The sequence below is a fragment of the Elephas maximus genome, chromosome 24, assembly GCF_024166365.1.
Source record: "Elephas maximus indicus isolate mEleMax1 chromosome 24, mEleMax1 primary haplotype, whole genome shotgun sequence".
Lineage (NCBI taxonomy): Eukaryota > Metazoa > Chordata > Mammalia > Proboscidea > Elephantidae > Elephas > Elephas maximus.
This window is the reverse complement of record NC_064842.1, coordinates 41,761,350-41,789,317: the sequence shown is the minus strand read 5'-3', so window position 1 is coordinate 41,789,317 and position 27,968 is coordinate 41,761,350. Positions and strand designations below refer to the sequence as shown.

The following is a 27,968-nucleotide window of genomic DNA, read 5'->3' as shown; positions in this document are numbered from 1 at the left end:
TGCCCTTCCTTCAACCTGCACACAATCTTTCCTTGTTCATAGCTATTCAACCTCCTGCTGATCCCACTACCCCCACCCTATTTAAGGCAACAGAGAGGAAATCCTAAGGAGATTTCCCCCACAGTCGCTAGCAGCTTTTCTGGTGACGTAATACGTGGGCTGAACCTGAGACTACCGCGAAGGAGAGGGACTCACTATTCGAGGGTACTGTATGTACAATCTGGGTCAGCTGCAGCTGGTTACTGCATTTCTCCATGTGGCAGACAGAGCAAAGCCATGATGCTTTCCTTGCTGGATTAAAGACAGCCCACAGACCAGAACTTCCACTATACTATTTAAAATTACATAGGTGGCTTGTCAAAATCAATGGATTAGTACTTTAAGAAGAAAAAGACGTTCCTTATTACAGCTTGGATTCAACGGTCCAAAACAAAAATGCAGTTGCCATTAGAGTCACAGATGAACAAACTTCATTTTTAAAATCAAGGATAAGGGCAGCAAGTTTCTGGATTCACTTTATCGACAGATACAAAAAGGTATTTTAAAATTTCTTTTTATTTAAAAATACTATGTATGTTGACATGCATAATTATTTTACATTTGTAGTAGCAATTTCCAAATCTCTTAGAACACAAAGAACTTGGGAGCATACTACAATTTCATCTGATACCGGTTTTCTTTTGCATTTTTATGTAAAAACTGGTCATTCAGTATGTTATGAGGTTACCGCTTATATTATTTCAGGTTCTATGTAGTGGTTATTTGCTGGATGTAATTATATACTGATGCATACATGCTGGGTTTCAGAAAACAAGTACCTTAAAGACACTAGAAATTATAACAAGAAATTCAGTGTATATGGTTTATAGCACCCTGAATAAAAACAAAGAAATACAAACCAAAGAAGAGGACTGTAAACATGGTTAACTTCTCTTCAGGTAACTACAGTACGTGTTCTGAAGAGTCATATATACTGTTGGATTTCTCAAAGTACAGTTACAAAAAAAGCCACGAAGATATAAAAATAGCTGAAGGGTAACAACACCTCAATTTCTACAGCAACCAACTATTAAGCAGAAAATCCTACTCAAGATTTAAGATATACCTATGGTATTTCTTGCTATGACTCAAAATTTTAAATAATTTTCTAGGTTTTACATCTAACAGTAATTTAACTTGAGTAACAGAAATTTAAAACTGCTACACAGCTGGAATTATTTGAAAAGCAAAATTATTGATACATAAAAACCCCAAAATTGTCTTATAGATTGAGTAGAAAATATAAAATGTGATAGAAGTATGATGTAACTAGTTTATATTAACAAGAAAAAACATAATTACTTAAGAACACAATTAAAAGGCAAAAGTACAGATGACTTTTAGATAGAAATATTCTTAATAACCATGAACAAGAAGTTTCCTTCAATATTCCATCTGAAGGCTTTGTTTAATATTACAAGGATTACTAAAAAAATTACTAGTTGCCAATAGTAAGTTTTAATGCCAAAGACACTTTGGTATCATTTGGGGATTCTCTGGCCTTTTAAAAACTAAAGATAATAATGGCAGGAGTCATTAACAAGCAAATAACAGTAAAGCTAAGATTTTTCAACTTTGCTTTCATATCCTTTCCTCAAAGATTCAAAACTCCCTCGGCTGACTAAATACCGGGAGGATCTTTGCTAACCACGTATTTTCAAGGAATTCTGATAAAATTTCCAAGCAATAAAATTTCAGATGACCTGAAATACCTGTCATCTCTCTTTCTCTCTTTTGTTGTTCCTTGCTACGAAAAGTGGAGGACCTCTTTAAAGCCTCAATTCTTACTGAAGCCTTAGGCAATCATTTCATCTGAAACCCAAATCACACATATAACTACTTATCTCTTTTAAAAATATCTTTGGGGGACTAGATGGTTCTCAAGTCTTTTTTCAGAACATATTTCACAATCTAGAAAGTTCTGTATCTAATGTATCCTCGATGCCTCATACATTTAAGTTCAGTGCCTCATGGTTGTTTTCAGTGCACGACACAGCCAGTAAATGCCTCTCTATGAGTTTACCATCTGAAAGGAACTAAATCCTGACTTTTATTTCTTCTCTCTACTAGCTGACAATTTAGCAACTATGAAGAAAAGGAGTACCGATAAAATTAACCCAATGCATGGAAACCATCCCCCTCCCACCCGCAAAAAAAAAAAAAATCAACAACCAAGCAAAGATGTAGATTTAAACTTAAGTACACTGTAACTAATTTATAACATTCTCTTGGGACCTAGGAAAATTTTAACATATACAGAACAGTTTTATGAGGTAACACAGATTTATGGATCTTTCCCTTTTAAAACTGAAAATATGTGGGAAAATATTAAATAAGAGAATGTTTTTAGAAAATGCCAACAGTAAGTGTATTTTTTAAACCAGCTCTTTACTCAATATATGAATTAAAGATTTAAGAGATCCATAGTTTTCTATGAAAAGTAAATGATGTAACTAGTCTACTACTCAAGAAATGTGGCTCCTTGCTCTGCTTTAGGGAACAACAGAATCACTACTTTTCTGAGGCTAAAGGAATTACATTTATTTTTTAAAAATAAACTTTCAGTTTTTGAAAAAATAAACTTTCAGTTTTCTCCTTTAAAAGCCCTGGTGGCGCAGTGGTTAAGAACTCGGCTGTGAACCAAGAGGTCAGCAGTTGGAATCCACCAGCCACTCCTTGGAAACCCTATGGGGCAGCTCTACTCTGTCCTACAGGGTTGCTAATAGTTGGAATCGACTCATCGGCAACGGGTTTGGGTTTTTTTTTTTAAATAAATATAAAACCTTGACTAGTAAAAAGTCACGTGGCAACTTTAATACTGGTTAGGCAAGAATGTTTTAATTTATGCCTTGGAAACCACTGGGTACCATTTTCATAGTCTTAAGATAACAACGGAGGTCTTTAAAGGTAAGAAGGGTGTCTGATTAGGTCTCAAAAACACCAACAGCACCCAGCAGCGTGCCTTAATACACTATGGGCACCCACCAAAATCTGCTCAATGAGCTGGGGAACAAGAAGCATTACAACAAAGTGGTAGCTGAAGGAGCTATTCCCTGACATCTAATCCTTAAACAAGTGCCAACACACTATAATTTAATCTTGAATTAAAGAAATTAAGAAAGTTACTTCTGGCATAGTTTGTTAATACCAATAGGTATTCAATTCTTACTTTAGATACTTTTTTATACTATCGACTTTCCAAAGTAGATTAATATTCATTCTTCTTACTTTTTCCCTTCCTTGATGTGCTTTTCTAAAGACGTCGTTGTACAGTCTCATTTCAAAATGAAGGCTTTTATCTGGATCTTAGGTGTGCTCTTGTTACTAATGAGCACTGAACATTGCAAAGGACAGTCCAAAATAAAAAAACCAACCCAGAGGAGATACCCTCGTGCTGCAGATGGTAAAGAAGAAACAAAGAAATGTGCATACACATTCCTGGTACCTGAACAAAAAATAACAGGGCCAATTTGTGTCAACACCAAAGGGCAAGATGCAGGTACCATTAAAGACATGATCACCAAGATGGACCTTGAAAACCTGAAGGACGTGCTCTCCAGGCAGAAGCGGGAGATAGATGTCCTGCAACTGGTAGTGGATGTAGATGGAAACATTGTGAATGAGGTAAAGCTGCTGAGAAAAGAAAGCCGTAACATGAACTCGCGTGTTACTCAACTCTATATGCAACTATTACATGAGATTATTCGTAAGAGGGATAATTCACTTGAACTTTCCCAGCTGGAAAACAAAATCCTCAATGTTACCACAGAAATGTTGAAGATGGCCACAAGGTACAGGGAACTAGAGGTGAAATACGCTTCCTTGACTGATCTTGTCAATAACCAGTCTGTGATGATCACTTTGTTGGAGGAACAGTGCTTGAGGATATTTTCCCGACAAGACACCCATGTATCTCCTCCTCTTGTCCAGGTGGTGCCACAACATATTCCTAACAGCCATCAGTATACTCCTGGTCTGCTGGCAGGTAATGAGATACAGAGAGATCCAGGTTATCCCAGAGATTTAATGCCACCACCTGATCTGGCAACTTCTCCCACCAAAAGCCCTTTCAAGATACCACCAGTAACTTTCATCAATGAAGGTGAGTGCTGCCTTACTGTTAAAAATGCAAGTATTAGGTTAATAGGTTTTGTGGCTTATAAAACAATTCGCCTCAGAATTGAACTTAAATACCTGCCCTGCTAGCTCTAAGGCTGTAAACAAGAAACAAACAAAAAAAACAAACCAAAACAAACCAAAAAACCCCAACCCACTGCTGTCCAGTCAATTCCAACTCATAGCACCTCTGAGGACAGAGCAGAATTGCCCCACAGGGTTTCCTAGGCTGTAATCTTTACAGAAGCAGACTGCCATATTTTCCTCCATTGGAGCGGCTGGTAGGTTGGAACCGCAACCTTCTGGTTAACAGTTGAGTGCCTAACCACTGTACCACCAGGGCTCCTAATCACTATGAGTCGGAATTTACTCGGAAGAAACAGGTTCTGAGGTTCTAGGAGTTTTTAAAAACTTTGCTTCTTTTGTAAAAAAACAACAAAAAAGTACAAGTCTTCCATTTGAATGTTCACCATCTAAATTAATGTTGAGACAGGACTTAGTCCAGGATCCAGTCCTAACTTCTGGATTACTGCTCTATAGCCATTCTATCAGCCTTTAGCTGGCTGCTCACTCTGCTCAACAATCCTTTTATTCACTGTCACCCTCCTCACAAGGAACATTAAAAAATCTGTTTTCATTCTCCTTAAGCCTGTAATTACACCTCCTCCTCCTGCCCACCCTCAGCAGATAACTCATCCATGCATACTACTCATCTACCACTGCAATTTTAATGTTCGGGTTCTGTGTTGGTTCATATCTTTAAAATATCTATACAAAACCCATGCCTTCTTGCCCTCAGCCTCAAGAGAAAAAGGTATCCCCTCCTATTTTCCAAGGCTAAACAAGCTACAGTTTGTGTCTTGTATCCAAGGGAGTATAAATAAATCTTCACTACCATTAAAAAAAAAAAAAGGGCCAAAAATTAAAAAAAAAAAAAAAAAAAAGTATTAAGACACAGTTCACTCACTATTAAAAAGGCAGGACGTGAAACTTTATAAAAACTATGAAATAATTTTAAACAATAATGACAACAACAAAAGCAAAGAACAAAGACAGAGACTGGAAAGAAACACATCACCAAGTAGTTCTATCTTTCTGCAGCAGTGGATACCATTGACTGTTCACATCTCTGCTTTCCTGGGCTCCCGTATTATAATATTCTGACTCTTCTAACTTCTCTAGGTCTTTCACTGGCATCTTCTTCCCTCTCCTATGCCTTAAAAAGAGTCCTTGGGTGGAGCAAATGGTTAAGAGCCTTGACTACTAACTGAAAGGTGGGTGGTTTCAATCCACCCAGGAGCACCTTACAAGAAAGGCCTGGCGATCTACTTGCAAAAGATCACAGCCATTGAAAACCTCATGGAGCCCAGTTCTACTCTGACAAACATGGGGTCATCATGATTTGGAACTGACCTGATGGCAGCTTTTTCTTTTTTTTTTTGGTTTATGCCTTAAAAAGGCTTCCTTCAAGTTATCCCGCTTTAGAGGTCTCACTGACCTTCTTCAAGGCTTCACGTATCACCACTGCTCAGATGACTCCTGATTCTAAGCAAAGCTGGATGTTTGCATTTGGATGTTCTACCATGACCTCACATGCAGCTGCTTTCTTCTGTCAATCTTCAAGGCTTAACTCAAGTAATACCTTTAACGTTATGTCTTCCCAGATTCAAACGAACACCTACGAGGCTTTTATTCCAAATTGCTGACTATACACTTTGAACATGTTTTCTATGTCCTATTACACTGCAGTTGTTTGTTTGTATATCTGTGTCCCTGCTAGACTGAACACTTTTGAAAGATAGCTGTCTTTTCATTTTTCCTCTCTCAAGCATCTAGCTAGGATTGTGTTTGGTATACTATACTCAGCATATTGTAGGCACTACAATAAATATTTGAGGAATAAATGAATGAACTAGTAACTAAACCAACCCCAAGATAATCTTTTTCCTAAACTTGTACTCTTCTTTTAGAAATAATAATTATTTAAAAAGTAATATATATTTAATGAAGAAAATCTAGAAAATATGAACACTCAGAAATAAACACGATTAACATCTGGCAATAACCTCAACGTCTTTTTTTTCCCTCTCTCACAAATACAGTAATCAGCATTCTTATAACTTTTTAAGTACATCTATGATTATATCCTAAGGGTAAATTTGTGTAAGTAAAATTGATGGATCAAAGGGTTAATACCCCCTTTTGCTATCTCTATTTTGACGTATGCTACTATCAGCTCCAGAATTAGCTTGGCTCAGCTCTGACACTTCCCTCTTGCCCCATACATCCAATCAAATGAGTTCTATCCATTTCCGTTTTCAGTCTCTCATGTACATGTTCCTCATTTCTATTCAGAGCCACAATTCTAACTTAGATGCAAATGCTCTATGGCAGCAGCTAGAGGACAGAGACTTCCTGGGTTACCAGCTGTGTGATCTTACAGGAGGGGAAAGAGAAGGGATTGCTCTGTGCCTCAGTTTCCTCATCCGTAAAACAGGGATAAGAATAGTACTTACCTCATAGAGTTGAATACTTGGAAAGTGCTTAGTGTCTGGCACATGGTTAGCATTCATACTCAACAGCCTGCCAGCTGGTCTAACTCCTATTTCTCTTTCCATCAAAACATACACGGCCAAAGATTCGTCTACTTAAATCACTGTTTTGATCACATCGCAATTCTGCTCAGCAGTTCCACATTATAAACTGAAAAAGTCCAAACTGCTTAGAGTGGGTAGTGACTAACACCCCCCTCAAAAGAGCCAAGCCACTTCCCTTGCTTTTCTTTCACTAATTTCCCTCATGAAAAATATCTGCTCCAATAAAATAAATTCACTCATTGTCTCCTAAATATTTCCTGTGTTTTCTGCCTGTTCAAATTATAAGGCTCAGGCAAAACGGTAGCTGCTCACTGAAACCCTTGTAGACTCCCTCAGGCTTGAAATGACTGCTCCTCTCCATGACCATCTCTATACTCTGTAATATGCACACAGTATTTCTTGATATTCCTTCTTGAATTACCAATATCTTCACATGTACACACAGCATTTACATATACATCTAAATAAAATGCCTTCCAACTAGATGGACATTGTACCTTATTCGCACATGCTGAATAAATATTAATTGATTTGATAATACACTTTGTAGAGCTTCTTAAAGCTGTCATTCCAAAAACTTTCATGAAAGTGCTTTAATACATTATATAGTTCCAGAGTCATTTTAATACTGTTCTCTCAGTAGTTACAGGTGAGAGTACTATTAAATTAGGTAAATGACTGTCATTATTAATATCCCCATATCCTTTGATTTCCAAAGGAAAAGTGTGTACAAAATGATCCACTGGGTACAGAAAGAAAATATTACATCTTTTATTTACTTTTTATATCCTTTGAAAAGTTATGTTTTTATATATGGTTTTAATGTGTATAATTTACCAGTATAGTAGTTTTCGTATAAGCCAGACCCACTGCCCTCCAGTCGATTTCGACTCATGGCGACCCTACAGGACAAAGTAGAACTGCCACAATGAGCTGCTGATGGATTCGAGCTGCTGACCTTTTGGTTAGCAGCCATAGTTCTTAACCACTATGCCACCAGGGTTTCCAAGTTTGTGTATATAACTTAAAAACAAACATAACTGAGGTGTGTGGAGTTTTTTGAGATGTACAAATAAAACTATGGAGATAGCTGCCGTGGAGTATTCTACATGGGCCCTAAATCTTAAGTGGCTATCTGGTATCACCAATTAAAAGAAATGATAACCTTTCCTGTTATCCATTATTTATTTATTGTTAGAAATAAACATTAACTTTTTACTATCTTATTCTATAAACGTTAGGCTCTTAAATTCAAGGACGTAACTGATATGCCATAAGAATGTTCATTAATACAATAATGAATGTAAGGGAAAGAACCCGGAATTAAGAAATACGTTACCTTTGTTATGTGATGTTGGGTAAGTCATTTTGCCTGTCTCTCTTTGTTTTCTCACCTATAAAATGAGAGGGCTGGCTGGACTGGATAATTCTAATATCTCTTTCCACTTTTAATATTGTGATTCTTACCAAATGTAAATTACTACAAGCAGCAATAAACAGATTTAGTCTTTTTTTTAATATGCTCAAGTCTCTGCACATATTCTTCTGTCTGGGAAAAAATGTCTAAAGCTGTTTGGGTGCTTGCTCACAAAGGATAAAGATAGTGACTGCTGTACTTGGTATGCTTCTGGCACCAAGAAATCCCTACTACTGTACAAGATGGCATGTGGCCACTGTATTATTTAAGAAGCTGTTTAATTGACAGGCAATTTTATATTTTCTTTAAAAATTGTTATAAGAAAAATACACCTCAAAACAAGAAAGATGAACTTACAGCAAGTAATGAGATAACTCTATTAACGTAAAATAAATTATCTCCAGAAGCAATGTCTTCCCTGCCTTACAATGTTTGGGAATGTAACTACACATGTGGCATTGATGACAAATTTGGATCAACCTAATTCTTAAGAGTTAATGTTACTCAGTGGCTTCATTTTGGGTTACTCTTCTATAGAAGGAAACATTAATGTTTTACAAATGGTATATTTATAAAAAGAAGGTAATTTCTCGTAGCTGAATGGTATTGACAAAGTTCCTTTGCTATACACTGGAGCACAGATCTGAATATCAAGAAACTTGGATCTGGCAAAGCTTTTCTGAGGCCCAGTTGCCTCTTTTGTAAAAGAGATTGTTGTCACAGATGAGGTGATGCATGAAGAAGTGCTTTGTGGACAGTCTATCATGTGTTATTACACTTTTTCGCACACCTCCCTGTTAACGTTCTTTGCCTTGCTATACTGATGTCGGATATGAGGACATAAAAGGTAAGCTTACAAAAGTAAAACTTGATAAGCAAAGACATTAAAAACTAAAAATGTGCTTTTTAGTGGGTAAGGTCCCTGGGTGGTGCAAATGGTTTGGGCTCGACTACTAACTGAAAGATTGGCAGTTTGCATTCATAGAGTGGCAATGTGGAAGAAAGGCCTGGAGATCTACTTCCAAAAGACCACAGCCACTAAAAACCCTAGGGAATGCAGCTTTACTCTGAAACACATGAAGTTACCATGAGTTAGAATCAACATGATGGCAATGGGTTTTGGTTTTAGTGGGTAATAATTTTAAAACACCAAATATTTACTTTTTAAAATTGCTTCCCATGAGCAAATTTTTAGATGCAATTGGTTTCAATGGAATATTTATATTAATACTTAAAAAAATAGAAACACACACAAAAAAACCCAAAATTAAAGAAGATTGGTCAAGTAAAGAGGCTAGTAGAATAATGATTATATTAACTAGTTATGAAAAAATAACTGATAAACTCTTTAACAATTTCAAGAGTAAAAGCTTGTTAACTGCAGTTTGGAGCCCTGGTGGCTCAGTGATTAAGAGCTCAGCTGCGAACCCAAGGCTGGCAGTTTTGAATCCACCAGCAGCAACCTGGAAACCTTACGGGGCAGTTCTACTGTTTCCTACAGGGTTGCCCTGAGTTGGAATTGACCTGATGGCAACAGGTTTGGCTTGGTTTTTCGGGTAACTGCAGTTTAGACTTAGAGGTTAATAGACTGTTGTTATTTTTATTATTACAAGAAAGAATCTATTATCACTCTGGAAAGTATCTGCCTCAAACTTCCCACTCCAGATATGCTGTTGAATATATCTAGCTTATAGTTAACTTATAACCTAATTAAAAAGTTTACCTCTCTAAAGATTTTACTTGCTGACCAATTATTTGAAAACTCTAAACTGGTCATCTTTTTTGTGTCCTGTTTCTCCTGTCACGAACAGCACAGGATTGGGACAAAGGAATAAATGAGAAATTTACAATGAAATGGGAAGGATTTTCCTTGTAATTTTAAGTAGTTAAAAAAGTTCTTTTTATAGAAAAAGGGAAGGTATGTTAAAGATGGATGGCTCCCAGTAAGACTGCTATTCCAAGTATGAAATCATTTTTTCTTTTTCAACCTACTGTTCTGTTCAAAATATGAATTCTTAATGAAAAACACATCTTGAAAAATAAATGTGGCATGGATGGTCAATGTTTTCTTTTACACGAATCGGATCTCTTAGTTGGGGTTTGTCAACCTTACACAAAGCTTACTCATGTAAACTGAAGAAGAGAGGCTGGCCCTTCAAATTCAATGTACAGAATTCCAGTCTCCTGCTTTGAGAAAAATCCAGTTGTGTGTCACAGAAGATGAAGACCAATATCAAGTTTATTCAATGCAAGAAAAGGTTAAGGAAATTTCTATTTTAAAAAGTAGTTCTAGTCAATGCCTTTTGGAACCATCGTGAACAAATTCCTGAATCACATGTGGATTTTTTTTTATAATATGCAAAACAGCCAGTTAAATCGGAACTCTCAACAACGAAGCTGGTAATTTTCTATCAGCTGTTGAAGACTTCCTGTTAAGCAATGTTCTTTATGGTACAGAGAAAGCAGTAAAGCATTTAATACGAGAATGATTTGTAATCTAAATCTAGATCAGAAAAGAAGATATACAAGTAATGTTGAAAAAATATTTCTGCCAAGATCAACACCATAGACTAAGACATGTTAATGGTATATTTGTAAAAATAAATCTAAGTAACAGTAAATTTTAATATTTACTACTTTCACTGAGAAGAAAGTAGATGTATACCCCATATCCACTGCCATAGTGTCTATTCCTACCCACAGTGACTCTATAGAACAGAGTAGAACTGTCCCATAGGGTTTCCAAGGCTGTGAATCTTTACAGAAGCAGACTGCCACATCTTTCTCCCACAGAGCAGCTGGCGGGTTCGAACTACCGACCTTTTCATTAGTAGCTGGGTGCATAACCACTGCACTACCAGGGCTCCTTCTTAAAGTAGATTGTAAGCATGGCTAATTTTATCCATATGTTCTAGAAAAGGGTTTCAAGTAAGTTTTCCTACGGCTTTGTATCAACTAAGTCTGACAGGCATCCAACTTGCAAACATGAAACTCACTAAAAAATAAGCTGAAAACTAAAGTTGAAGACAATCAAATTTGCACAAATTGAAGTCTTATCAAATAAAAGCTAGATTCAGAAAACCTAGAATTCTCCAATTTGCTTAAACATCTGAGTACCTGTTTACCCACAGCTGTTGAGCCTATTCTGACTCATAGGACTCTGACCGTACAGGACAGAGTAAAACTGCCCCATAAGGTTTCCAAGACTGTAAATCTTTACGGAAGCAGACTGCCACATCTTTCTCCTGCAGAGCGGATGGTGGGTTCAAACTGCTAACCCTTCTGTTAGCAGCCAAGTGCTTAACCACTGCGCCACCAGGGCTCCCTGAGTGCTAATAGCAGAAAAGGAGTCTAGCTCTATGGAACAAATGGTATTTTACAAAAATTTCACAAACTTTCAAAACTTTAATATTTCTGAATATTTCACAGCAACCAAATTACCTAATGAAAAGTCCAACTTTTGAATATATATTTAAATATAAAATGTTAACTGTCAAGCTATATATACTTAAATCAGTGCAAAGCAAACATTTACAAAAGTGACATTCACAGACAGAGTAAGCAAATTTCTGAAACCTGAGAAATATTTTGTACATTACAACAAAACCACTTCATGTGTGCATTAACTACAATACTGATAGGTTTTAAAATAAGACCAACACTCCTTAGATATTCTTGATTATCCCGAATGACAGGAAAAAAAAAAAATCTGGCTAATTTTAGAAATAACCAGGATGACAGCCATCTCAAACCAAAGCAATTTCAAACCGATTCAACTCTATGACTTACCTCAAGAGCTCAAAAGTACCACTTTTCTCCATTTACATTTAATACATACTGAACTTGTAACTTCTCTGATACTAATCCATGCCTCTGCACATGTCACCCATGTGTGGCCTTGATCAGGTTCCTTTTCCCAATGGCCTACCTCCTACTCACCCATTCAAACTCAGCTCAGATGTAGGTAGATTCTGTTGCCTACCTCTTCCCTGCAAATCTTGGTTAGCTGTTTCTCCTATATGGTCCCATGTGCCCTACACAACTCCACCAAAGTACTTATTATAGAGAATTATCTTGCCACTTTCCCCACCTCCCACTTGGCTGTAAGGCTATTTATCTTTTGAGCCTAAAACAGTTTTTAGCCTATAATATATGCAGACATTTCTTGAAAAAAATAGCGAAGAAATTCTGGAAACCATTGTGGCTACCAGGAATCATTTAGTTCAACAAATAGCTGAGTGCCTAAGTGGGTTCAAACTGTGAATACACAACCAGAAGATACAGTCCTTGCCTATGGGAAGTCCTACAAGTAAACAAATGAATATATTACCATGCATTACACAAAATCATCTAGTATGGACTTGGGAATCGTACTCTACTTTTCCTTCCATCTCACTCCCACATATGAAATTATGATTCCTTCTTTGACTTGGCTACAATGCTGTTGCTCATATGGGGTCAGTAAAAAAAGGGAATGATATCAGTAAAACGAAGAGGTTGAATTGGTTCATATGGGATTTTCCAAAGTTTTTTACCACAAGTAACTACAGCTAAAATCAGCTGTTATTTCTAGGGCGTGATACTGCAGAATGTAGTTTTTCAGAAATAATTATTTCACTACAGTAGGAATAACTGCACATTCATTTTTAGTTAGCTACATTAAATTTATTAAACAAACATATATTCCCTAGGAACTAGTATATGTCAAGATCGGCAATAAAGAAGGGAATTAACAGTTACTGACGATGACTACTTTGTTAAACATTGTGCTAAGGGCTCTGAATACATTATCATTTAAATTCATGAACTAAGAAAGTAGAGAATTTAAAAATGATAATTCATGTTGAATTTAAATGGACTGTGATTTAATTTATGGCCAGGGTGATAAGCTCAAAACATTATCTTTATTATAGTCCTCCCCCGTTTCAAAACAGACTAATAAACTAATATCTTCATGAACCAAAAACCAACCCCAGTGCCGTCAAATCAACTCCGGCTCATAGTGACCCTATAGGACAGAGTAGAGCTGCCCCACAGAGTTTCCAAGGAGCGCCTGGTGGATTCGAACTGCCGAGCCTTTGGTTAGCAGCCATAGCACTTAACCATTACGCCACCAGGGTTTCCTCTTCATGAACATGAAGCATAAATTCTTAACAAAATTTTATCAAACTGAATTCAATAATACGTATAAAAAGGATAACGCACCATGACCAAATCAAGTTTACCCCTGGAATAAAAGGTTAGTTGAACATTCAAAATATAATCAATAGTCCATTCAATGGGGAAGGAATAGTCTCTTCAATAAATGGTGCTGTGACAACTGGGTTTCCACATGCAGAGGAATGAAGCTGGTCTCCTACCTCATGCCATAGATGAAAATTGGCTCAAACATGGATCTGTGACCTCAATCTAAGAGCTAAAACCATAAAATTCAAAGAAAACAGAGGAGTAAAACTTCAGGACCTTGTTTTTAACAGTGGATTTTCAGATACAACACCAAAACCACATGTAACAAAAGAAAAAATAAATTAAACTTCATCAAAATAAAAAATTTGTGCATCAAAGGTCTTTATCAAGAAAGCGAAAAGACTCTACAAAACAGGAGAAAATGTGGAAGTCATATATCTGACTTAAAGTTTAATATCCAGAACATATGAATAACTTCTATAATTCAACAACAAAATGACAAACAACCAATTTAAAAATGGGCAAAGGATCTGAATAGACATTTCTGCAAAGAAGATATTGAGATGGCCAATAAGCACATGAAAAGCTACCCAGCATCATTAGTCATTAGAGAAATGCAAATTAAAATCACAATCAGGTATCACTTTATACCGAATAGAATGACTAGTATTAAAAAAAAAAAAAATGGAAAATTAGTGTTAGTAAGGATGTGGAGAAATTGGGAACACTTGCTGGTGGGAATGTAACATGGTGCAGCCACTGTGGAAAAGTCTGTCAGTTCATCCGAAAGTTAAACACAGAATTACCATATGACCTAGTAATTCCACTCTGAGGTATACACCCAAAAGAAGTGAAAGCAGGGTTCAAACAGATACTTGTACACCAATGTTATTGCAGTATTATTTACAACAGCTAAAAAGGTAGACACAACTCAAACGTCCATCAGCAAATGAACGAATAAACAAAATGTGGTATATACAAACAATGGAATATTATGCAGCCATAAAAAAGGAAGTTCTGATACATGCCATGACGTGGATGATCCCTGAAAACCTTATGCTGAATGAAGTAAATCATACATAAACCAAATATATGATCCCACTTATATGAAATATTAAAATAAGCAAATGCAAAGAGACAAAGTAGATTAGTAGTCACCAGGGGCTGGAGGACGGGTGAATGGAGAGTTATGGCTTAATGGGAGAAGTTTCCATTCAGGGTAGTGAAAAAGCTTTGGAAATTAACAGCCGTCATGGTTGTACAATACTGTAAATATAATACCACTGAACTGTACATTTAAAATCACAAATTTTGTTATATAAATTTTACCACAATAAAAAAGAAAATCATAATTAGTATAATTCACGGTATTAATAAACAAAAAAGAAAAACCATACGATCATCTCAGTAGATACCAAAAAGGTCTCTGACAAAATCCAAAATCCATTCATGATAAAAACAAACTAGGCATAGAAGGGAACTTTCTCCTTTTAATTGGATTGGAAAACTTTAATTAAGGAAAATATTTTATTCTTTGGTAAACAACCATTTGATTTTAATTTTACCAAAGTTTTAATTTACAACATCTCAAATACCATTGATAGCTACAACACTACTTAAAGAAGTTTAAAAGGCCGGTCCCCTTTTTGGTATGGCAGTTTAAGCTATTGGACCGATCCTTCTGCAGGTAACAAATACTGAGTCTTTACAAAATACAAAAAATAACTACCTGAAGGCACTAGGAAGTGAACAAAATGTGCAGACAGATCCTGGAGGAAAGTATATAGTTGGAAGCAAAGACACAGAGTGAGTTCCCATCTTGGCTTTTAACCTACGGGCAGGCTGCAGTCTCTCAGGCCTGAAGAACAGAGTGTGGGGCACCCACCAATAAAAAAAAAACCCAAAAAACCCAAACCTGATTCCAACTCCTAGTGACCCTACAGGACAGAGCAGAACTGCCCCATAGAGTTTCCAAGCAGCAGCTTGTGGATTCAAACTTCCAACCTTTTGGTTAGCAGCCCAGCTATTAACCACTGGCACCCACAGCCACTATAAAGTGAAGAGAAATCCTGGAAAAGAGAGATCCGGTGAGGGAGAGCCAAAAATTCTGTGTATAACCTCTGCCTGAACCTGCGGCTGAGCCCTGAACCATGCCTACGTGGGATAAATTGCAAGGATAACAGAACTAAACAGAGAATTGAGCTGCTGTCCAAGAAATAGAGTTAACAGTTTGAGTCCAAACCAAGTTAACTGCTGGCACAATGATTAAGTGCTTGGCTGCTAACTGAAAGATTGGTGGTTCAAACCCACCAGCTGCTCAGCAGGAGAAAAGGCCTGGAGATCTGCTCCCGTAAAGATTGTATTACAGCCTAGAAAACCCCACAAGGCAGCTCTACTCTGTCACATAGGGCCACTAGGAGATGGAATCATCTCGATGGCACCCAACAGCAACTAAACAAAAAAGTCAGTACTCTTCAAAAGAATACAGCAGAATCTAGAGTCTCCGCAAAATAATTTTCACAATGTCCGAGATACTAAGCAAAAATTTTTGTCAACATGAAGAAACAGAAAAAATGTGATGCATTCTAAATAGAAACACCAATTAACAGAGACCAAACCTGAGGTAACCCCGATTGCAATTAGCAGATGAGAATTTTAAAGCAGTTACTGTAACTGTGTTCCATGCCTTGAAGGGAAATACGTTCATAATGAATACAAAGATGGGAGGTATTAGCAAAGAAATTGTAAAAAGCGAATTGAAATTGTAGAATTAAAAAATACAATACCAGAAATAAATATATCCCAAGAAAGGAAGCATAAGTCTTTCCAGTTTTTCAAATTTATTAGCTATCTGTGGTGTCAGTGGTCACTGAACTATCATATAACCTAACAGAAATGTCAATGAAACAAAATAACTTAAAACTCGTGATTTTTCTTGCTCTTTCCATGTGGTTTTCAATTTCCTTGTATTTGAAATGAGAAAGCAAATTAACTGATTCATTTATTTAAAAAAAAATTGACAGCCCTACTAATATGTAAGACTCTGATGACATGAACGTAGAAGAAAAAGCCAAACAAAAACAGTCTTTGTCTTCAAGCAGCAATTCATAATCTTTCTAAGAACCCCTTCTAATAATATAGTTCTGAAACTACTTAATGACAAGAAATTTATCTTAATAAGGCCCCAAAGGGACCCTTTATATTCTTGGCACAGTATACATAACACATCTCTCAAAATCTCAACAATCCACAATATGATTATAGTACAGATTTTCTTGTTAGAAGTTACGTGACTAAACTTTATCTCCACATAATTTCTTAAAAATTATACATGTCAGGATTTAAAAATTTATAGTAAACTGTAAAATGTGACAACTGGAATTTCAACGCTTTTAGTTTGTTCTAATAAATCTTTGTAAGGATTTTTTTTTTCCTCACAAAGATCTATTAGAACAAATTAAAAACATTGAATTTTTATGAGGATTTTTCTGTTTTGTTTATGTTGAGGTGCAATCCATACTGATGGCTGTGGTCTTTGATCTTCATTAGTAAGTGCTTCAAGTCTAGACCAATGAGCAACATCACAATAATGGAGAAAATATTTAAGTTCTCAAGGATTTCATTTTACTTAGATCCACAGTCAACAGCCTCAGAAGCAGCAGTCAAGAAATCAAATGACGCATTGCATTGGGTAAATTTGGGGCAAAGGACCTCTTTAAAGCGTTGAAAGCAAAGATATCACCTTGAAGACTAAGGTGCGCCTGACCAAAGCCATGGTATTTTCAATCGCATCATTGCATGTGAAAGCTGGACAATGAATAAGGAAGACCGAAGAAGAACTGACGCCTTTGAGTTGTGGTGTCGGCGAAGAATATTGAATATACCATGGACTGCCAAAATAATGAACAAATCCGTCTTGGAAGAAGTACAACCAGAATGCTCCTTAGAAGCAAGGATGGCGAGACTGCGTCTTATACACTTTGGACACGTTGTCAGGAGGGATCAGTCCCCGGAGAAGGACATCATGTTTGGCAAAGTAGAGGGTCAGCAGAAAAGCGGAAGACCCTCAATGAGGTAGACTAACACAGCAGCTGCAACAACGAGCTCAAGCATAACAATGATTGTAAGGATGGCACGGGACTGAGCAGTGTTTCATTCTGTTGTGCACAGGGTCGCTATGAGTCGGAACCGACTTGATGGCACCGAACAACGACAACAGATCTTTAGGGTAATTCTTATTTCTGAATCACTTGATGTATTTTGCATGCTTTTAAAAAACAACGGTCATTTTTCTTTAGACTGAAAAAGTGTAGAAATCACAAATTCAAGAGTCACATACTGTACAAATGATTTTCCAAAATGTTTTGTCATTTTAAAAGATTTGAAGCATTTATGAGTGCATGAAGACACAGGAAGAGAATATACACAACTATGAAATAACGCAGGAGCAAGTGTAACACAGCAGTCCAGAGCATGGATCCCAGGAGAGAAAGGAATGGGTTTAAGACAAGAGTTGATCACCTTCTAAGAATCATGACCTTATGCCAACTAGTTAATTGTTCCATCTATAGAACACCTGGAAACCATCACAGGGTCATTGTACAGAGTAAACAGATTACTATCGATGATATATATTTGATATAATTCTTTAGAAAGGGATTTTGGCCGACATTTTCTGAGTATACTCTTATGGAGTATTAGTAAGTGCTGAATGGGGGAAATTTTTAAAAGATTCTGTAAGTCTGAGAAACTCTGGTTTATTTCAGGGCTTCTCAGCCTTTAATATGTGAATATAGAGTGAAACCTGTGTGAGCCAGAACGCTGACAGGACTGCCTTGTTTTTCTAGGTCTCCCAAGTTTCCGCCTTTGACAGGGTACAGTCTTACTACTTCTATCGCTCATTTTAGTGGAAAATATTTGTTTTCCTTCTCTGACAGGTTCCTGCCTTATACAGGTTCCACTTTCACAGGTTTTACTGTAAATTTTGAATTTCCAAGATGGGAATATAATATTTATCATTTCTAAAACTTAACTGGCCATGGTACCTCGTTTTCACTGAGTATCTCAAGGGACCAATGTTCCACTGAAATCAAATTTTGAAAACTATAAATCGGTCACTATAAATAGTTGGAAAAGTATTTATATCCCCTTAATCCAGTAGATCAATCCTTCAGTATTTTTATAATGTGAAAAAAGTTAAGGCAACAAGAATGAAGACACTCTGCACTGTTATTTAAAATAGTAAAATTCAGATGAAATCTCAAATGATAGAAGAATAAACATTTATATATCAACTTAAAGGACTATTATACAACTACTCGAAGTAGCCAGAATGGAGACTACAGCCCCGTGGAAAAGGTTGTTACAATAAAGAGACAGAACCCAGCTTTCTATGCATGTTACAATTATAACAATATAAATATGTCTGTGTATGAACAACACTTACAGGCTAAGTTCGTGTTCCAGGTAGTGGGTCTGGAGTAATTCTTTTTTTTTTTTTTGGTTTAAGTTTTATAAAATGTTGCTGAATACGATGAGTAAAAACTGGTAATTCTAAAGAAAGACACGCAGGTAAGAATCTTGACTAAAACTGTTTTAATGTGGCTCTTTTCATAGTAAGTTTCCTGGCTGTTGTTGTTAGGTGCTATTGTGTCAGTTCCGACTCACAGCGACCCTACGTACAACAGAACGAAACACTGTCCGGTCCTGCACCATCCTCACGATTGTTATGTTTGAGTCCAGTGTTGTAGCCACTGTGTCAATCCATCTCACTGAGGATATTCCTCTTTTTTGCTGACCTTCTACTTTACCAAGCATAATGTACTTCTCCAGGGACTGGTCCCTCCTGATAATATGTCTAAAGTATGTGAGACGTCGTCTCGCCATCCTTGCTTCTAAGGAGCATTCCGGTTATACTTCTTTCCAAGACAGATTTGTTCATGCTTTTAGCGGTCCATGGTACATTCAACACTCACCAACACCACAATTCAAAGGCGTCAATTCTTCTTTGGTCTTCCTTATTCACTTTCCAGCTTTCGCATGCACATAAGGCAACTGAAAACACCAGGGCTTGGGTCAGGCACACCTTAATCTTCACGGTGACATCTTTGCTTTTCAACACGTTAGAGATCTTCTGCAGCAGAATTGCCTGGTGCAACACATCTTTTGATTTCTTGACTGGTGCTTCCATGAGTGTTGACTGTGGATCCCAGTAATATCCCTGACAACTTCAATCTTTTCTCTGTTTATCATGATGTTGCTTCTTGGTGCAGTTGAAATTTCCTGGTAATCAATGATATTTAAACTACAGGACCATTCAAAGACTGTCAGCAAGCGAAGGAAGCCGGGCATTCAGTCAGTGGGATTTATGTGATTCAGCCTGAAAACAGCAAGGAACCGATGCAGTTATGGTGCGAGAACAGTTTGGACCCTGGAGGTTGGACCGTTGTTCAGAAAAGAACAGATGGCTCTGTCAACTTCTTCAGAAATTGGGAAAATTATAAGGTAAATCAAAGACTGAAACTTGGGGGAGGTAAAGCAACGCAGTTTTTGTAATAGTGGCCATTTCTATGTCATAAACAAGACAGAGTTAAAAGATAACTATCCGTACATTTTTCATTATCTACCTTCGTCAAAAAGGTAATTCTCATCTTCAGATTTAAAGTCAAAATTAAAATGTAAAATAAGAAAACTGAAAATAAACTGTAAAATGCCCCCTTTGAATCTGGATGACTTTTAAAATACTTTGCAAAGACTACTCTTAATTCTACTTTCTAAGAAGACTTAGACTTTCTTTTTTTGTTTGTTAGTTTATTACTTGATGGTAATACAACATATAGGACTGCCAGAAAATGATCTCCTTTCTTGGACTAGTTACCTCTGTTTATTAAACCACCATGCTGGAGCTGGTGTTGTTGGCAAGTGATACACACCTGCGCCTTCATGTAGCCCTAAAATCAAGGGACACCAGTTTGGGGAAGGTGAAGAATTGGTCTTCACTGTTAATTTTGATGTTGATCATGTGGATCTCATGAGTGGTTCATAACTTTCACAATTTAAGGATGGCAGACGCAAGAGATAAAATTAAGATGCTTAACCAAACTGCAGTCTTTCTTATTAGAAATCACATTTAATAGGCCATATTAGCAATGCATTTTAGCTGATGTTTCTAAGAGCTTAACAAAAAATGCTTGGCTTACTTTTTATCTGTCTACTCTTATTTATATTTTCTAGATGGTTAATCCCCCATTTAAAACTGTAAAGTAACATATGATGACTCATTCTCAGGGGAAATCTTACTGGCAGCTACAAACGGGACATTAACGCTCCCATGTCAGAGCTGTATAAATTTCTGAGCACACAGCTAGCATAAATGCGTAGGGGGGGGGACCCTCAACACGTTCCCCCTGAAGATACATCTGAAGTGTTACGATCAGGTTACCGAATCTTCTATCTCGCTGTATACCTGCAGTGCCAAATGCTTATTGAAATGGGATAATCATTTATTTTTTCAAACATTAATTAAAAAATTTTCAAAGGTAAAACTCTGAAGTTACTACTTTATCTTCTTATATTTACTACTCTGACTTAAAGAAGATCAGTTGTTCTAAAACAGATTCTAAGATTTTTATGGAATGATCATTATTAATCTGCTAGACATCCTTTTTGTTTCAGAAAAAAAAAAAAAAAAAAAAACTTTGGTGCTTTGTATGACATAGACCAGGAACCCTTTTTAAGGATCTGGGGTTCACTGATGAATGTTTTTTGTAGCTATGAATAAATTTCATTATCTTTTGCTTTTCTTTTATTGACAGGTTTTGAAACTAGCTGTGCAAATAAATTCTGATATATTAAGAGAAAGCAAAATAAAAGTGATTATGTGGGGCTTATAAGGATCAGGTGACCAACTAAAATGGAAGCTTACATCACCACTTAAATGATCAATACCTTAATGCTATCAAATGTTTAAAATATATATATATGTTTAATATCTCCACATTCATTTACATGCTCATGATCTTCGTTTATTAACAGAAAGGGTTTGGAAATATTGACGGAGAATATTGGCTCGGACTAGAAAACATCTATATGCTTAGCAATCAAGATAATTATAAGTTGCTGATTGAATTAGAAGACTGGAGTGATAAAAAGGTCTATGCAGAATACAGAAGCTTTCGTCTGGAACCTGAAAGTGAATTTTATAGACTGCGCCTGGGAACTTACCAGGGAAATGCAGGGGATTCTATGATGTGGCACAACGGTAAACAATTCACAACACTGGACAGAGATAAAGATATGTATGCAGGTGAGTAAGACAAAACTAACTGTTGTAGGTACTGGGGATAGAGCAGTGAAAACATTCTTGTCCTCTTGGGCTTACACTCTGGGAAGAGGAGACAAAACAATTTGTCAAATGGCGATACATATGCCAGGAAAAGATAAAACCAAGTGAGGGAATGGGTGCTAGGGGATAAGGTGGGTGCTATTTTATATGGGGTGGCCAAGAAAGCCTATCTAAGAAGGTAACATATGAATAAAGACCTGAAGGGAGTGAGGGAGGCAAGCCATTTGGATTTATGGGGTAATGGGGCAGAAGCATTTCTTAGCAACTCCATATCTTTCCAATCTCTCCCTTTCTGCCTCTCTTACATACAAACATTGCTTGCATTTTATGTACTCTGCTACCTAGAAAATTAAATCTATTAAAAAAACATGCAGTAAGTAAGCAAAGGGCAAAATAAAAAAGGCAATTCTAGTAATCTTTCAAAGAGTTGGTACTTAAGCAACAGCGACAGAATACATAAAGAAAGAAAACTAAGTAAATGAAATCAGAAAGTTCAAATTAAATTGTTCCAAAGGTAGAATAAGTTTTCACTGGTTTGTAGAGTGCCACATTTAGAATAATCTTTTGTTTTGGTATCTCTATTTTTTCCTCAAAGGAAACTGCGCCCACTTTCATAAAGGAGGGTGGTGGTACAATGCCTGTGCACATTCTAACCTCAACGGAGTATGGTACAGAGGAGGCCATTACAGAAGCAAACACCAAGATGGAATTTTCTGGGCTGAATACAGGGGTGGGTCCTACTCCTTGAGAGCAGTTCGGATGATGATCAAGCCTATTGACTGAAAAGAGACAGTTTCCAATTTAAAATGACACAGAACTCTGTATTTTCCAGTTCTTAAAAATGTAAATGTTATATGTATATTATTTCACACAATTTCTACAGATACAAATTTTAAAATGAATTTTACTATAACTATAAAAAGGGATCTATGAATACTGCTTTGTCTTCCTTCAATATACTGCAGGTGATTATTTCTACCCATGTCCTAGTTATTTCACAAATTATATCGACTAAATCAGGCAGTTTGCTCCTAAAATGTAAATATTTGCCACAGTGTAAAACAAATATTAGCTTTATTTTAAACCAAAATTGAAAACATGTTCTAGATCCTTAACAATTTATTTAAAAACTTTACAAGATTGCTTGAATTTCCAAGGGAAAAATAATTTTAAGATTTCAACCAAGCAGTACATTTTATTTATAAAAATATAGACAGGAAATTAGAGAGAAAACTCTATAGTTTTGCCAATAGAAAATATGTTTTGCATGGAATAAAAACTATTTCAAATCGAATTTGTGCCTTTCACATAAACCAGTGAAATGTGAATTCTTGGCAATAAATTCTATGCTGATATTCTCAAGAGTTAAGTGACCCACTGCATTAAACTAACACTTTTAAAAACAAACAACATGCATAAATAATGCATGCATTATTTAAATGGTTAATTTATAAACATAGAAATACACAAATGACTTTCTCAATATTCATATAATTTGCTGAAGTCCCAAATCTCCTGAAATGTACTTTATGTTATAAAGTCAGGAAAAATAAAAGTTTAGAATACTTAGAAGGTCAAAGATTTTACGATCTGATTTTTAATTTTAAGCTTATGTATTAATACTCCCCCCCCCCCCACCCCGATATATTGGTTCTTACTAGGAAAGAAAAAAAAAAACAAACCTGCCTGGTATTCAAGTTAGAAGCTTGGTTAACTTTACGGGTGTTACGAAAGACAAACAAACTCTTAGCCATCAAGTTGATTCTGACTCATAGCGACCATACAGGACAGAGTAGAACTGCCCCATAGGGTTTCCAAGGAGCACCTAATAGATTTGAACTGCTGCCCTTTGGGTTAGCAGCTGAACTCTTAACTATCATCATGCCAACAGGGTTTCCACAGGTATTACAGGTGGAACTAAAACAACTTCAGAAATTCTCAGAATTTTTTAATACTGAGATTCAACAGCTAAGAGCAGAATCTATGGTGGTTTGGCTAGTTTAATTTGCTAATTCCATTTTATAGTGTCTGTGACTAATGCTTAGCTTCACATGGTCTTTAACTCATTTTTGCAATCAATCTCTTTATTAGTAAACTTCTGGAACAATTTCCTTCCAGCAACATGTTCACTACTTAGAATTACCTTCTCTTAAATCATTTGTGAAGCTAAAATTTTAGGGAAATCTCATGAGTTTTGCTCAAGTAGAAAGAATATCCAATCAGTGAAGCAAACTATCCATAAGAATGGTTTGATTCAAAGATAATCATTTGAAAGACTCAAGTCCACCAATATGATCAATGTTTTTTACTTGCCACATCTCAAAATAAAATTTCTAGTGAAAGCAGTTAAAAGAACATCCAAAACTTACTGTGGCATTATTCTTTGTTTTACCTGTGGTCACCTTGAAATAGTTTTAAACTCTCGTCCTCTAACGCCACCAGAGCCAAAAAATATGCTATTTCTAATTTGTGGGAAGAATTAGGCATCGAATTGTTACATCAAATCCTAACTGAATAAAATTTTACCAGGGCATTCCATTTACTGACAGAACTACTACATTTCGCCAAACATCCAAAACCTTATTTATGAAAGACAAGTCGAAGAATTTGTAGAATTTTCCACAGAAGGGAAATACTATTAAAACAAGAATAATGTGAAAAGTTAAAACACAAATTTAGCTAAACTTCCTTGTCACTGGGCCCATTCTGTTCGTCACAGACCTGTATCTGACCTGCTCTGGATTTCCCGGAGGGTTTAAGATAGCTTGGGCAAAATTCCTTAAGAGCAAGGAATAAGAGGCAGTATTATATGATGGTTGAGTATGGACTCTAAAGTCAGAGCTGTCTGGGTTTGTGGCCCAGCTCTACCATTTATTGGCTGTGTTATTTTGGGCAATTTATATACTCCTGCCTCAGTTTCCTTATCTATAAAATAGGGATACTGACAGTACCTAGTTCATACAGTTATTGTGAAGATCAAATGAGATGATACTTGTATTGAGAATAATGCCTGATACTAGTAAGTACTCAGTAGACTTTAGCTATCATTATTATTACTATACCTCTATGCATCTTCTGTAATACCTAGAGTGGTGCTGTAAATAAATGTTAAAACCTGAGTTTTCAGGCATAAAATCACACTGATGGGTAACCTTCGCTACAAATCTAACAGAGCTATGTCAGCTGGTATGGCAGGCAGTGAAGGGTCTGGACCATAAGGAAATAAAAAACAAAAATTAACGGACGAAGAGTCACATTAGGAATCTCTGCCTGAGAATGTTGAGAGTTTAGATCACTTGTGTGGTAGGGAAGGTTCAACAGTCAGCTACTTTGAAGGTCACCTAGGAATAAAGATGTGGTTGCATACCTTCAATAAGACTGAGCTACAACTTTACAGCTGGTTTACAGAAGGGTTCTTTATATTCACTCTATATTATTTTTAATAAATGCAATGAAGTTTATCCTAAAGAGGATTTACAATCTACTTAATAGAAGGCCATCAAGGCCTTGGGCACCTGGTCTCTCTGAAAAAAACCAAAAACCTGTTGCTGTCGAGTTGATTCCTACTCATAGTGACCCTATGACAGAGTAGAGCTGCTCTACAGGGTTTCCAAGGGCAGCTGGTGGATGTGAACTGCCAACCTTTTGGTGAGTAGCCAGGGCTCCGATCTCTCTGAATTAGACCTTTAAAACTCGAGATTTCAGATGATTCCAAAATGAGACACTCCCTGTCTCGAGATTAAGTGATTTAAGATCTACCGTCCACTTACTTGACACTAAGAGTCATGACATGAGAATGCTAATGCTTCTAGTATCATATTTCTTAGGACTCCTACTGGTAATAATATAACAGACCCGTTGCCATTGAGTCCCTGTGGTTAAGGACTTGACTGCTAATCAAAAGGTTGACGGTTCGAATCCACCAGCTGTCCATGGGAGAAAGATGTGGCAGTCTGCTTCTGTAAACATTGCCGCCTTGGAAACTCTGTGGGGCAGGTCTACTCTGTCCTATAGGGTCGCTATGAGTCGGGATCAACTGGATGACATAGGGAATAACAGGCCTGTAAAAAGTTCTGCAATTATTAAAATGTTTCAAATTTATTTATAAACCTGTATTCATGTACTGGAGTCCCTGGGTGGTGCAAATGGTTAACGCACTTGGCTGCTAATCAAAAAGCTGGAGGTTTGAGTCCCCCCAGAGGCACCTTGGAAGAAAGGCCTGGCAATCTATTTCTGAATAATCACCCCCTGAAAACTCTATGGAGCACCGTTCTACTCTGACACACACAGGGTCGCTATGAGTCAGAGCTGACTAGATGGCTACTGGTGTTTGGTTTTTGTAATGCAATATGACATACACATTTAATCTTAATAGTAAAACATCATTTGCTGCGATGTGCCATCAAGTCGATTCTGACTCTGCGACCCTATAAGACAGCAGAACTGCCCGATACAGTTTCCTAGGCTGAAGTCTTTATGGGAGCAGATCGCCATGTCTTTTCTCCTGTGGAGCCGCTGGTGGGTTTGAAGTACCAAGCTTTCAGTTAGCAGTCGAGTGTTTAACCATTGCACCACTAGGACTCCCTAAAAGATGATTATACGCTAATAAATTTTCAGTCTTTTACTTTAATGTCTGTGAAAGAAAGTAAAAAGAGAATGATTCCACTTACACTGCCATGACACTTCTCAAAAAAGCCCACCTAGGAACAAACCCAATTTTCAATTTTTATCAGTGGGGTAAGCCGTTATTAAATTGTAATTCTATAGACAACTATAGGAAAGACTGAAAAGATGAACTAAAATTTTTAATCTAAATACAGATTCCCAAAATATGAATGTAATTCTTAATGCTTTCTTTGAACTACAAATATTTTTAATGCATCTTTCAAACATGTAATTTAATCTCCCTGGCCTCAGTTTCTTCACCTATAAAATACAAACAGTAACAATATCTACCTTATAAAATTAAGCATTAATAATTTATGCAAAATACGGCCTGGACACAGGGTTAAGAGCTGAATAAACGTTAATTATTAAAATTATTATTATTGGTTTCCTGTTAAGATTTGTTGAAAACAAAAACAAAACCAATGACAGAACTATCAACATTTGGAAGCACTAGTGGCAAAGCTACTGGAACTGGAGGAAATCAATTCTGTTTATGATTAAAATGCAGATATGTACAGCTGCTACTCTTGATTTTTTTTTTTTTTAAAGATATAGGTAGGTTCTTAAAGAAAAAACTATGAACATGGCAATGAAATGAATGCAACCCTAATCACCAGCCCTTTGAGTCTCTGAGTGGTCTAAACTTCAGAAAATACACCACATATAGTCATGCATTGCATAATGTCCGTTGAGGCAACATCAGACCACATACACAGTCCCATAAGGCTATAACAGAGTTCAGAAATCCGTATCAGAGAATGGGACATAGTGGACATAACCAGATGTAGCAAATGCAGCAGCTTCCCACACGCAACATGTTTATTTCACGTCTCTTGTATATAAAGCGATGGCACTTCCAGGCCTAGAGTGGTACATACAGTAAGTTGTAGAGGGAGGTCATTTGCCCCAGCAAATAATATGGTGTTCGCACAACGTCCAAATCACATAATGTCCTATTTCACAGAACGTGTCATGGATGTTAAGCGACGCGTGACTGTACCGTTAAAAAATGTTAGAGGAATTTTAAACATATTAAAAAAAAAAAAAGTAAAAAAGAACATAAATGAGGTAATGGAAAATGGCAATGTAATTCTGGCTAAAGACAAAGCTAGGGCTAGCTGCCATTTGGTCAGAGCTCATTTCTCAGGATCCAGCAGAACATAACTAAATACGCTTTACTGCTGCTTTAGAATACAATATATAACCTAAAAAGAATAAAAAAAAAAATAGGGAAAAGTAATTCGTATGTTTATTGACTACAAATCAAACCAAACAGAAGAAAATGGAATAAAACTGGATCTTAAAACATTAAAAGCCAACGATACTTTTTGACCATTAGGTGTTTTTTGAGATCAGTGTTCAGAGACTTAATCAAGTAAAATTCTACCAATGGAGAAGAAAAATATCCCATAGAGATGCAGAAATGCACAGCTTTGTTAAAATTATCTCAACAGAAATGTGAATAAGAAGCTATTTTTTTTTAAATATTTGTACATAGGTTAGTAGAAATTTCTAAAACTGATAGAACTGTACTCTACTCAGAGAGCAGTATTCAACATTTCAATATAAGCAAAAAGCACTGAAAAAAAGGCTCAGATAA

At 36.5% G+C, this 27,968-nt stretch overlaps 2 protein-coding genes across 13 annotated transcripts in view; one reads left to right on the top strand and one right to left on the bottom strand.

The window, feature by feature from the left end:
- Window positions 1–27,968, bottom strand: part of RALGPS2 (Ral GEF with PH domain and SH3 binding motif 2) — a 245,650-nt gene that overhangs the window by 45,231 nt on the left and 172,451 nt on the right. The gene's annotated exons all lie outside the window — the stretch shown is intronic.
- On the top strand, window positions 10–27,577 carry ANGPTL1 (angiopoietin like 1). 2 transcript variants are annotated; one of them, XM_049868441.1, is made up of 5 exons: window positions 10–536; window positions 3,299–4,141; window positions 19,667–19,860; window positions 21,391–21,661; window positions 22,296–27,577. In XM_049868441.1, exons 2-5 carry the CDS (start codon window positions 3,325–3,327, stop codon window positions 22,481–22,483), a joined length of 1,470 nt encoding a protein of 489 aa, XP_049724398.1. In that variant the 5' UTR covers window positions 10–536; window positions 3,299–3,324; the 3' UTR covers window positions 22,484–27,577. The 2 variants fall into 2 exon arrangements, with proteins under 2 accessions (XP_049724398.1, XP_049724397.1); XM_049868440.1 differs by lacking the exon at window positions 10–536 and having other exon boundaries at window positions 3,200–4,141.

Coding starts and splice junctions, on each gene's coding strand:
- ANGPTL1 (XM_049868440.1), top strand. CDS start 3,283: ATGTGCTTTTCTAAAGACGTCGTTGTACAGTCTCATTTCAAAATGAAG. Junction 19,861..21,390: donor GAAATTGGGAAAATTATAAG/GTAAATCAAAGA, acceptor GTTTATTAACAG/AAAGGGTTTGGAAATATTGA. Junction 21,662..22,295: donor AGATAAAGATATGTATGCAG/GTGAGTAAGACA, acceptor TTTTCCTCAAAG/GAAACTGCGCCCACTTTCAT.